The sequence below is a fragment of the Mytilus trossulus genome, chromosome 14 (assembly GCF_036588685.1).
Source record: "Mytilus trossulus isolate FHL-02 chromosome 14, PNRI_Mtr1.1.1.hap1, whole genome shotgun sequence".
Lineage (NCBI taxonomy): Eukaryota > Metazoa > Mollusca > Bivalvia > Mytilida > Mytilidae > Mytilus > Mytilus trossulus.
Genome location: NC_086386.1, coordinates 23,262,610 through 23,275,744, shown reverse-complemented (window position 1 = coordinate 23,275,744; position 13,135 = coordinate 23,262,610). Strand labels below are relative to the sequence as shown.

Below are 13,135 nucleotides of genomic sequence, written 5' to 3'. Positions count from 1 at the left end.
TGCACTCTGCAGCGCATCTGTTTCTGTTCAGGAATTATGGTTCGACCTCTGCGGTTGTATCAAGCTGCATTATTTACGGTACACCTAACAGACTGGAGATTTTCAAAAAACAATTGCTCAAAAATTTAGAAAATTTTCTGCGAAATCCCTAGGAATGATAAATAAGTAACCTAAATATTTACCAAGAAAATCCATGGAACCCCAGGACCATATATTTTAAGTGCAATTAAAATCACAAATAGATATATAAAACTCCGATTAAACAGCTGTCATGGCTGTTATTTCATAAATAAATACATGTATACAAAAGCACCATTTAAGAAAGTATTTGCTGTAAATACAATTATCAGCAATAAGTGCAAACACTAAGTACAATGTAATTTGCTTTCATCAACAAACTAGATGTGATTTATCAAGGTCCAAGTAGACACAGTTACAAAAAGTCTTTGTATTGATGTTTTATATATAGATTTGTTTATAATGAATAAATCAAAATTGTTTTCCAAAGTTGTGGTAAACAATAAAAAATCATGGGCGGACATTTATTATTTAATACCTATTTTATTTGTTCGAAATTTCAACCATGTTGATTTTTTTTTGTCCCCAATATTTATAATCATCAATTGCACTCTGTTAATTGTCCTAATATATGAAGTACTGTATGACCTGAAAGTTTATAAACATTGTCACGAAATTTGTCAAATCATGGTTGAGTAAGTTTTTACTCTGGTGCATTAACCACAGAACATGTAAAATAAGGATTAAAAAGTGCAGTCAATAACAGTCAATATTCTGTAACTAAAAGCAATAAACCAATATTTTTCGATAAAAAAATCTTTTCAAATTGATTTAAAAATTTTATATGAAAATTATGATATTTTTATCTCTATAAGGCAGCTTCTTCCCTTTAATCTCATAAAAGTTTATAGTGAGCCCCTGTGTCTAGACTTATAGGTACTAATTGACTTGAACATTATATGTTTGTTCAACAGTGAAATAATCTATCAAAATTTTATCAGTGTAAAGACTTTCTTGATTGTTGGTAAATTTATTATGTCATCCCCATTTTCATGGTAAAGGTAGAGTGGCAATTAAATAAGGTTCGTCTCAATTCTTGAATACCTGTATAGATAACAAACGTAACATAAATTTTCTGTCTTGCATGTAAATTGTTTTTTCCGCTTTTATTGTGTAATAGTACAGTCAGCAGAAGGCAATAAAATTTTAAACATGATATTTTATTTATGTGTTATTACCCTGAAGGGAAACCACACACCAAAGGGATTTTATCTTTCCGTGAGTAGTTACTTTCATTGCTGACTGATTTATATTATGTAGAATTATATTTGTTTGTTAATTCTATGGATTATTTTCACTAAAAGTAAGCTGACTTAAGTTGTTTATTAAAGTGTATAATATTTATGTAAGTATTGTATATATAGGTAAATTTTCATTGTTTTCATATAAAAATGTACATGTTTATATATTATCCTGATTATATAAATTTATTCATCATATTCATGAATATTTATGTCTCCCCGTCTACAGCGAATTTTTTTTTTAAGTTTGAAAATAGCTCATTTTTGTTTTCAATCTTTTTAATTATATATTTATTAAAGAACAACATAGTCTTCTCTATGGAAAGTATTAAAAGTTTTATTTCTCATATGAAGGTGACAAGTTTAAATTTTGTATTAAAACATATTCTTTTTAATTTAATTTGTTTACTTAAAATTTAAAACTTTTATAGAAATATTAATAATTTGTAAGTGCATATAGTTATTAGTTAAACTTGTATTGTTTTTTAGGCCTCATATTATGTCATTTGTCTGTTAACAGTTTTGTTGACCTAGTTGGTTTTAAATATAGAAAGTTTTGTCAGATTTGTGACACTGATGTAAAACACTAATAAAATTGTCAACTATAGGGTCATGTTGTGCTAGAGTACAGATAGTCTTTTGTGCATTTACCATTAACCAGAGTTATTACAAGTCTAATGTTTTATTTCAAGCTTAGGAATAATGTGCCATAATATACAGGTCTATAGCCAGGATGACTCTGTGGTGGGTTGTTTGGGGTCATGACTCTCTGATAGTCTGGCTATAATCTGAATCTCAACTTTAATAGTCTCTTGTAGTATTTGTGTTTCTGGGTGGGGGATTAAAAGAAAAACTGATATCTTGCAGATAATATAAACTTCCCAGACTTTGCAATAAACTTTTCAGTCCACAAGGATGATGCTCAATATTTGAAAATTTTAGTTGGTTTTCTGTTGGCTTGTAAAGAAGAATTTTACAAGCCTGAAAACAATTTAACAAGTCATGGCCTGATGGCTGCAATATTTGAGGTTAAGCAAACTGCTTTTCTTAGGGTCTTCTTTTTGTCGAGCCTTCGACTTTTGTCGAAAAAGCGAGACTAAGCGATCCTACATTCCATCGTCGGCGGCGGCGTCCACAAATATTCACTCTATGGTTAAAGTTTTTGAAATTTTAATAACTTTCTTAAACTATACTGGATTTCTACCAAACTTGGACAGAAGCTTGTTTATGATCATAAGATTGTATCCAGCAGTAAATTTTGTAAAAATAAAATTCCATTTTTTTCCTATTTTACATTTAAATGGACTTAGTTTTTCTGCAGGGAAACATTACATTCACTCTGTGGTTAAAGTTTTTAAAATTTTAATAACTTTCTTAAACTATCCTGGGTTTGTACCAAACTTGGACAGAAGCTTGTTCATGATCATAAGATAGTATTCAGAAGTAAATTTTGTAAAAATTAAATTCCATTTTTTTCCACATTTTACTTTTAAATGGACTTAGTTTTTCTGTGGGGAAACATTACATTCACTCTGTGGTTAAAATTTTAAAAATTTTAATACCTTTCTTAAACTATCCTGGGTTTGTACCAAACTTGGACAGAAGCTTATTAATGATCATAAGATAGTATTCAGAAGTAAATTTTGTAAAAAAATAACTCCATTTTTTCCGTATTTTACTTTTGAATGGACTTAAATTTTCTTCCAATTAACATTACATACAGTCTGCAGTTAAAGTTTTCAAAACATTTATAACATTCAAAAACTATCCTGGATTTTATACCAAACTTTGACAGAAGCTTCTTACAATCAAGATAGTATCAAGAGAAATAATTTTATTGATTTTTTTCCTGATTTTTGTTGAGCCTGCGATTTACAGCAAAAGTAGGCGAGACACTGGGTTCTGCGGAACCCTTACAAATTTTTTCATAGCTTGAACAGAAGTCTAATTAATGTTTAGTCTTAAACAATTATAATTGAATGTTATTGTGATCCTGCCACACTAATGTACTTGAGAAAAGATTCAAATGCAATGTTACATCTCAGTTTATGTATTTTTACACGATTCAAGATTATTTTTTAAACCACCACACCACACCCCCCCTAAATGATTAATGATTTTTTTAATTCCACCTCGCCCCTTTAAAAATAGAAACCCCTCCGAGAAATCAAGTTTTAAAATTGTGAAGTTTAAATATTGAATTGTTAAAGCCTGAAAGTGAGAAGTGGTGTGATTAAATGTTTCAATTACAATATCCTGTAGATGAAGTAATGTTTAGGTCAAGTTCTGTTTAATAATAGTTGTGCACCTGTAACATACATCATGTAATGTACACCTGAATGTTTTGATGTACTACACAACAGGTGCCCCCTGACTTTGAACTGCAGTATAACATTTCACAATGTACACTTTTCTCAGTAATACTAAGATGTGTTCAGCATACTAAGTGAAGGGATTGACAAAAGAAACTGCAATAGAATATTGTTGTTTGGTGTGTTTCTGTTTCGATAAATATTTTTTCCTATTTTTAACAAGGTAAGGTTGACATTTTGTTTAGATATTCAACTTCTGTTGAATACGCTATTTGAAGATTACTTTCGATGTTTAATGTTTTTGGGTTGCTGCATCACTCATGATAATATCTGTGACATCTTATATTATTAAAATTAGTATATATACATGTATGTAGTTAGATGAAAATGAGAAAAATTTTGACTCATCTGCTTATGTCAAAAATCACAATGTATGTAAATTTTAAAAGTATATTTTGTTATGAATCTGCATGTATGCCACTCAGTTTGTTTATGTTTATTGCATTAACTATGAACGTCTTTTAAATGGAAATGAATTGAAATGGACATTTTGTAGGGCCTTTGTTCCCAAAGACATTAGAAATACAATGTATGTATTTTAAGTATATATTACGTTATGAATCTACTTGTATGCCACACAGTTTTATTATGGGTATTGCATTTATGCCAGTCTTTAAATTGAAAATATTGAATAGAAGTGGACATTTTGTTTGGCCTTGGCTTAAGACCTTAAAAACTACATTTTGTAATGTTATTGTCCAATTTTAAAATACTATATTTCATTTATCAATTCAGATTTGAGGGATGTCCTCCCCAATATCCAGTCTAAATAGTTTATTCTCCTTCACAAGTCCTGCTGTAAAAAGACTATTAGGATGGAAACAAGGAGATGAAGAAGAAAAATGGGCAGAAAAAGCTGTCGACTCTCTTGTAAAAAAACTCAAGAAAAAGAAAGGGGCTCTAGAGGATCTAGAAAAAGCTTTAAGCTGCCCTGGACAATCAAGTAAATGTGTGACTATTCCACGTTCTCTAGATGGTAGACTCCAAGTATCTCACAGAAAAGGACTGCCACATGTTATATACTGCCGTGTATGGCGATGGCCTGATCTACAGAGCCATCACGAACTCAAGCCGTTAGAATGTTGTGATTTTCCATTTAGTGCTAAACAGAAGGAAGTGTGTATTAATCCTTACCATTATAAACGTGTAGAAAGTCCAGGTAAGACGTCATTTCTTAAAGGTCAATTATTACAAAAGCTTTAGAAATGCTGTAGACTTTGAATAGAAGAATACTTATTTTTCTCATTAAGGGCACATGATAGTCAACGTGACATTTGCAAATGCAAATATTACACTGATTTGATATAAATGAAATGTGTTCCAAGAAAAATAAATAGAATGTGAATAAGGTAAAAGTTAATGTCAACATGACATATTTTTGCCAGGTGAGTGATTCAGGTTCCCAGTGTTTCTCAAGAACTTACTTTTGTCAAGTAATTATTATAATATTTTTGGTAAAGGGATTCCACATATTTGTCTGCAAGTCCAACTAAGAAGAAAGTTTTTAATTTCAAAATCCTCAACCAAAGATTACAATTCCCTAAAGTCTTCATGGTATGAATATTGAAGAAAAATATCAACTTTTGTCAGGTGTTGGATATAAGAAGATGTGGTATAAGTGCCAATGATACAACACTCGATCCAAGTTCAATTTGTTAAAGTAAACCATTATAGGTCAAAGTATGGTCTTCAACACCAAGCCTTGGTATACACCGAACAGTTGCCTTAATTTACCCCTAGGACATCCTTGAAATGTAATTTTTTAGCCCTTAACCTGATAAAAAATGGCTTTTTTTGTTTCATCATGTTCATATGTTAAAAAATATGTTCTTACAAGTTTGAATGAACTTAAAAGTTAAAGAGATGTTTTAACATGACATTTTGTTATAGATATGTTTTATCATTACATGTTTTAACACTTCAATACATGTACAGATGCACTTAACTGTCTTTTTTTATCCACAAATGTGAAATATTTGTTACAGACATGCATGTACGTAGTTGTACTGATATGCTTGAAAGTTGATACGTACATGAATCATAATAGGCTGAAATTATTCACAATCGTACATGTGACTTTTCACCTGCTTTTAAGAGGTATTAATTCCGTAAGATATTAATTTGATTTATAAATTTTGGTTAAAAATTTGTGTATACTATCAGGCGATATTAAATTTTTCGTAATTAATAACTGTGTGTTATCAATTTATAGCATATGTCAGGTGTTAGGAAGGTGTATCAGATTAATTAGAGATATTAGAAGAAACAAATAGGTGCACAATCAATACACACATGTGCATCAGATGTATTTAGAACTGAAAAATTTGGCAGGAGATTTCTATGACAGGGATGCTGTTTTCAGATAACTTTTATCTAAAAAAAACTAAGTACAAATATTTTAGATCAAGTACATGATGTACATGTATGTAGTAAATTATGGTATCAGAGCTAAGTGCAAAATTTATCTTAACCCTTTTCTCCATAATGACCCCTTTTGACGCCACCCCCTTTACTCCATAATGACACCTTTTGAAGCCTGTGTAGTGCCTCAATTAAAACATCTTCCCTTCGAAAAATCTGTATCAGATCTAGACTTAATAAAATTTGTAGCTAATATAAAAAGGATATTCAAGAGAATATCTGACTAGAATTTCATTGATGAAATATTTGTTTTTTTCAATGCATTTATACTTGAAACCTGATAAAAAAAAAATATTGAAAAAATCCTATGGGAATTAAGTATTTTAAAAAAACAAATTCCATGGAGGAAAGGGTTAAAATATGGGCATGGATTCAGAAAGGTCCTGAAATGTTCACCTGCCCCACTCATTATACCAGATATCTTCGATTTGAAGATAAAATTGCAGCTATTTTTGTTCCATATTTGGTCCCCAAAGCTGATATTTTCAGCACCCCTAACATCAAATATTTGATCCGCTCTTGATACAAATTACATTTTTGATAAGATTTTGACTACCCGTAACCCTAAATAAATATATCAATTAAGGAAAGCTTATTAAACCTTAATGTAATCGACCAAAATAAATGGAATATATATTAATTATGAATATTAATAAGCTCCTGTAATTTAACATGCTTTTGATCATGTTGATTGTTCTGTAAAATTTTCAAAGAACTGCAAACATGGCAAATGGTCTGAAACTTTCTTTACATGTTAAAATGATATTCAACACAACAACTAAACGATCTACAGATATTTGTGAACTGCATACCCCACAGGTCTATCTGATTTTGTTAAATATCTTTAATCAAGATGATATAACACATTGGATTAATATTGATTTGAATTGGGTAATTTATTTTTTTATTAATTCAAGCTAGCAGATTATAGTGTTATAAATTGTTATATAACTTGTACTCATTAAACTAACATACCATGCACGTGTACCATCGCAGATTTTCAACAAAAAAATTATACCTCAAGACATATATTGGATCTCGGTTATTAATGCCTTTTAACTGTAACCTAGAGCTAGGAATTTCGTTAAAAACTAAAATAAGTTGTTCATGTTGTAAATTGATAGTTTCTGTTTACTGACAGCACGTCCTTTGAAGGTTTGAATGACAACAGATATATGTTTGTGATAAATTCTTTAATATTGCATTAAAATATTGATCAGAAAGTTAATTTTCATATAGAAACACATGGGTCTTTCTGTTTGATGTAAATTCTTGGCAAGTGAAATAAGATTTGAACAATTAGGTAAAATGTAAAATCCACATGATAATTTTTTTTGTTTTTTTTTATTTCATAGGCATCATTGAGTACAGAAATAAATACATGCAGCATACATGTATATATACATACATTCTTTTAAAAGATCTGATCTAAATATTGCTTTAATAATTTGGTTGCAAAGTTATATTGTAAGTGAACAGATTTTTTCCATGTACAAGATTCATAGATGCCAACCATTACGATTTTTGCGTAGTTTTTCCGATTTTGCGATCAAAACTACGCTATAACGGTCAAAGTCGAATAGTTACGGATTACCAATCATCGCCGTTCAATTTTGTAAAACACGGATTTTTATCATTACTTTTCCGTCCTGGTCTGATATTTAGAAAACGCCAATGTAATGCTTCCGGTTTCTCGGGAGTTATCAACCTATTGTTGAGTAACTAACTGACTTCTGAAGAGGCAAACTTGCATTTATGAAGTAACCTTTCTCTACTTCTCCTTGACAAAACGAAAATGTACTAGTCAAGAACATCTGAACAATAAATGAATGGAATACATACCACAGACAACATGTTAAACGACAAATTTCGTGCACATCACTTTGCAACCACTTGTCAGTAATTTTTATTGGTAAATGCACGTTTATGAATGATTACTGAAAACTTTTCAAAAATACGGAAAATTTGATAGTTTGTTACTGATTGTGTCAAAAGGGGGTTGGCATCTATGAAGATTATCTGATAATGAAGTTATCGGCCAGTATGTACTAGTAAATTTATTTTGAAACAAAATTGAAATGTTAAATGCATCTTCCACCTGAACATACAAGGTTGAAAATGAAAGGTACAATATTAAAGCAGAAAAACATTTGTAACTCACAACCTTGGATAACTCCAACCTCAGATAATCAAAATAGTTCAGAGTTCTTTGGTTTCTGTTGGTCTTGTCCTTGCATAATTTTGTTTGTCAAAAAAAATTTGCCCTGTATCAGAAAGTATGATAAAAACAGTGATTAATAGTATAATAACATCAAAATAAATATTGTTAAATAATGGCGGAAAAAAACCCTTGGTCAAAAATGTGTAACTGAGCTTAATCAGTTATCTTTGTTGTCAATTTTCAGTGCTACCCCCAGTGTTAGTCCCAAGGTATAGCGAGTACCCATCCGGTCCAGGACAGTCATCCTTACCACCTTTCCAACAGTCACCAGAACCTTCTATGCCACAGAACGTCAGCTTTGATCCAAATGGCTTCCACCAACAGTCACAACAGGGACCACATTCACCTGCTAGTTCTGGACCAGGCAGTCCATATGGTTTACCAGGTATACAGACATCCAAATTTGGATTTTGTCATGAGTTATGTCCTTTTAGTTATTGTGAAAATGCTGAATTTGTCCCTTCCACACTCCAACTTTACTATGCAACAACCAAATATTATGAAACTTGCACACATGTGCTTATTGTCACCAAAAATCTGCATAAATGTCTGGCACATAGATTAAAAGAAATGGTACAAAATGAAAATATATGGGATAATTGCATTTGACACACTATGTTATACATATAAGATACATCAAGATACAATACTATTTATAATCACACCATTTTCCTATTTGCAAAACTCATAAAAATTAGTTGGTTAACAGTATCCCAGTAGCTTTTCTTTTCGTTTCTGAAAGAACATTTTAAATTTACATTTCTCAATGAATATTTTCACTTTACATTTCTGAATAAATATTTTAACCTTACATTTATCAATGAATATTATAACATTTACATTTCTGAATGAATATTTTAACCTTACATTTCTCAATTAATATTTTAACATTTACATTTCTCAATGAATATTTTAACCTTACATTTTCTGAATGAATATAAATGAACATTACATTTTTCAATGTATATTTTAACATTACATTTCTCAATGAATATTTTACATTTCATTTCTAAATGAATATTAAACATTTCATTATATAATTTACAGCTGGCACGCCTCCACCTGCTTATCAACCACACGATGACAACTCGCATAATCCACATAGTCAACAAACAGTTAACTTACAACATGGTACCCGACGACCACCACCTACTCCAATGGATACCATGCCATCAGGAGGTAAACATATTGTTGTAAATTAAGGAATTACAATCTTTATCTTTTATTAGTGTTCATAATGACACCTTATGGCTATTTTTCCACCATTACTGGACATCACAAAGGTTCCTGTTAAATTTTGATGTCTCATTGGAAAAGTGATTGTTGGATATTAACTTTTATAATATATATACACCATATATTTTGATATGTATATAGTACTTTTACTTCGAGATAATCCTTGGTGTTCCTTATAAAGGTTGCTTATATGGAGAGAAGAAGTATGATATCAAAACTTCAACCATCACAGAAATTCCAAATAGTGATGAGGTGTATCAAAAGAAAAAGGGGAAATCAGAACATTCTTGTTCATACAATATACGAAAATTTGATTTATTATTTAACATGTTGTGTTTCATGTCTTTTTCTTTACATTGCTAAAACAATGCTGTTATCTCTGATCTTTATAGAGGCCAAACATATGAGAGGATTTAACAAACTCATAAGTGAAAAAGTAAAAAGAAGGCCATGGCAAAAAAAAAGAAAAAATCAAACAAAACTATACACAGAAAACTAATGACTTATTTCTAATGTAAAAATTTTAAGGTTCATACAGACTTGCAAATGGACTGAGATAACAAAGTGTCTTGTCTTGTTCACGGAAAGGTAGTTTGATTTTCAGTTTTGTAATTTTGCTTTGTAGACAACATTTATAATTACAGAACACATGCAGAGAAGATACACAGAATTAAGTGATTATACAATATCATAAAACACTAGCTCAGTAACAATTAAAAAGTTACTTAACTAATTGTTATAGTTTGTACTGTGCCAAACAGCAGATTCTCTGGCAAACTTCATACATTTAGGAGATAACTGTACTATGATTTAAGCTCCAACTGCATCAATTGGTGATTTGATTGTCCCAAATGAAGTTTACTGACAACACTTTAGTAGAGCCAGTAAACTTGTATTTGCTACCATCAAATCACCAATTGACGACGTCAGAGCTGAAAATACAATATTGTTATCTCCCTTTCTAATGAAACTGACAGAAAACAACGTTTTAACATACATTTAAAATGTCTCATACATGTAGTTTGCGCATGCACCTATGTTTTAAAAGCATCAATTGTAAAATGGTGACGTTATCCAGTCATTCAAAATGAACATTTCAAAGGATATTGCATTATAATTGGTAACAATTGATTGATAATTTCAGTGGACTTGCAGCCTGTGACTTACCAGGAACCCCAGTACTAGTGCTCTATAGTATACTATACATACATTTGATTATAATTAACATTAATTGATAATTTCAGTTGACTTACAGCCTGTGACATACCAGGAACCCCAGTACTGGTGCTCTATAGTATACTATGAACTGAACAACAGAGTAGGAGAGGCGTTCCATGCTTCACAGACCAGTATTGTAGTGGATGGATTCACTGACCCATCAAATAATGCAGACAGATTCTGTCTAGGTCTTTTGTCTAATGTCAACAGAAATTCAACTATAGAAAATACTAGACGTCATATAAGTAAAGGTATGCCCTTATTAACAGCAGTTGTATTTCCATGGGTATAATTCAATTACCAAATATTTACCCCATGATATTCAATAAATTTTGAAGATTAAATGTAAAAGTATGACACCACAATTAACTGGTATTAATTATTAAATAAACTGTTGTTTTATAAAATGACATATGCTTAATAAGGGGAAAATTGTTTTAAAAGCATGGTATAAATAAACTCATCATAGATATCAGGACTAAATTTTGTTTATACGCCAGACGAGCGGTCGGTCTACAAAAGACTCATCAGTGACGCTCGAATCAAAAGAAGTTAAAAAGGCCAAATAAAGTACGAAGTTGAATTGCAGTATAAAAATATGAAGTATGATACCAATTAGGCAATTTCCAAATGATATTGATGCACACAACTATAGGTCACAGTACAGCAAAACTTGTACCTATATAGTCGCCTATAAAAGACTGTGACGTGACAAAAGGTAAAACAGGAACTTGTCAGCTATAACTGAACATCACAAAGGTTCCCTTCAAAATTTTGATGTCACAATAGAAAAAGTCTGACACCACAATGAAAAGTGATCATTGTTTGACGTCAAAAGTTAAAGTGGCGTAGATTCCCGGGTTAACCCACAGATTTCCAAATAGCAATACAATGTACATGGTGTATGATCTTAGTTATAGAAAAACAGCAATCTATTACAACCATTGATTTACTTGCTCTTGACTTGGGGAAAGTCACATAAAAAATATAACTGGGTTTAATCTTACTATTCATGCTTACCTGAATGTTTTATCTTACTTAGATAAAAACCTGAAGAAAATAATAACCTAAACACATGAAATCCAGGAATGATAATGAATCAAAAGTTTTCAGAAATTAAGTAGGGAAATAACAGAGAAAAAAAACTATTTATTTTACTTATAAAATAAAAACTATTTTCTATTTGTTTTTAGGTGTTCATCTTTACTATGTTGGCGGTGAGGTTTTTGCCGAATGTTTAAGTGACAGCAGCATATTTGTACAGAGCCGTAACTGTAACTATCATCACGGTTTTCATCCTACGACCGTGTGTAAAATTCCACCGGGATGTAGTCTGAAAATCTTCAACAACCAAGAATTTGCAGCACTTCTAAGTCAGTCAGTTAACCATGGTTTTGAAGCTGTATATGAACTTACTAAAATGTGTACTATTCGTATGAGCTTCGTCAAAGGATGGGGCGCTGAGTATCACCGACAGGATGTTACTAGTACTCCATGTTGGATTGAAATTCATTTAAATGGACCGTTACAATGGTTAGATAAGGTCCTTACACAAATGGGCTCACCACATAATCCAATCTCATCTGTATCATAATAAAAGTCACGTGACTAGCAATCTCATTCAAGTGCAAAGGTCATAATAGGGTAGTAGAAATTGAATTATTGTATTAATTGAAATGTTAAGAAATTGGTCAAATTTTTGTGTAAAAAAACTTATATGATTCCAGACCATTTTAATATGTGAAGGATGTTTAATTAAACCTAAATTTTGAATTGAAAATAAACCATGCAGTTTGATGTAACCAAAATATTTGTATATTTTTACAACCATAAACACTAGTGTGTTAACCAGTTTTAATACGAACTGTCATCAATGCAAATTCTATTTAAACCTACCTGTAATTCAGTCTTGCTAGGAGATGACATTGCTTTGACAGATGAAAAAGCTTTGATAAAGGTGACATTTCAACACATGATCATCACTGATTAATTAATCGTTTCAGAATCTAATGCATTCTGGGTAATATTTTCAAAAGTGTACACCGAAACGTCGTGATTGGTTGAAAACGTCCTAAACAATGGAAATTCGACCAATGTAGTGACATTATTTTCATTTTTGGGGTATGAATAATAAAATACCCATAGTCCTTTAGATTCTGAAATGGCCGATTCTAAAACATGACCGCATGCAAGAAAATTGGTTCACACATTTAGAGTTTATGCATGTTTTGAATAACTTTAGAAAAAGGTCATTAAGAAACCCAGAGAACTTACATCAATTGTTCTACTTACATAAATTTTAACAATTTACTTCAAATATATGAATTAAATTATATAAAAACTTCTTT

At 30.9% G+C, this 13,135-nt stretch overlaps 1 protein-coding gene across 6 annotated transcripts in view; it reads left to right on the top strand.

Moving 5' to 3' along the window:
* Nucleotides 1–13,135, top strand: part of LOC134695818 (mothers against decapentaplegic homolog 1-like) — a 20,466-nt gene extending 7,331 nt beyond the window's left edge. For 3 of the 6 annotated variants that reach the window (XM_063557245.1, XM_063557240.1, XM_063557239.1), the window contains exons 2-6: nucleotides 4,427–4,850; nucleotides 8,518–8,718; nucleotides 9,381–9,512; nucleotides 10,814–11,038; nucleotides 11,981–13,135. In XM_063557245.1, the coding sequence (XP_063413315.1) occupies nucleotides 4,436–4,850; nucleotides 8,518–8,718; nucleotides 9,381–9,512; nucleotides 10,814–11,038; nucleotides 11,981–12,381 (1,374 nt within the window). In that variant the 5' untranslated portion in view covers nucleotides 4,427–4,435 and the 3' untranslated portion in view covers nucleotides 12,382–13,135. Of the gene's footprint in view, nucleotides 1–1,138; nucleotides 1,297–1,404; nucleotides 1,424–3,587; nucleotides 3,855–4,426; nucleotides 4,851–8,517; nucleotides 8,719–9,380; nucleotides 9,513–10,813; nucleotides 11,039–11,980 lie in introns of those variants that run through there. The other 3 variants (XM_063557241.1, XM_063557243.1, XM_063557244.1) reach the window with 3 other exon arrangements.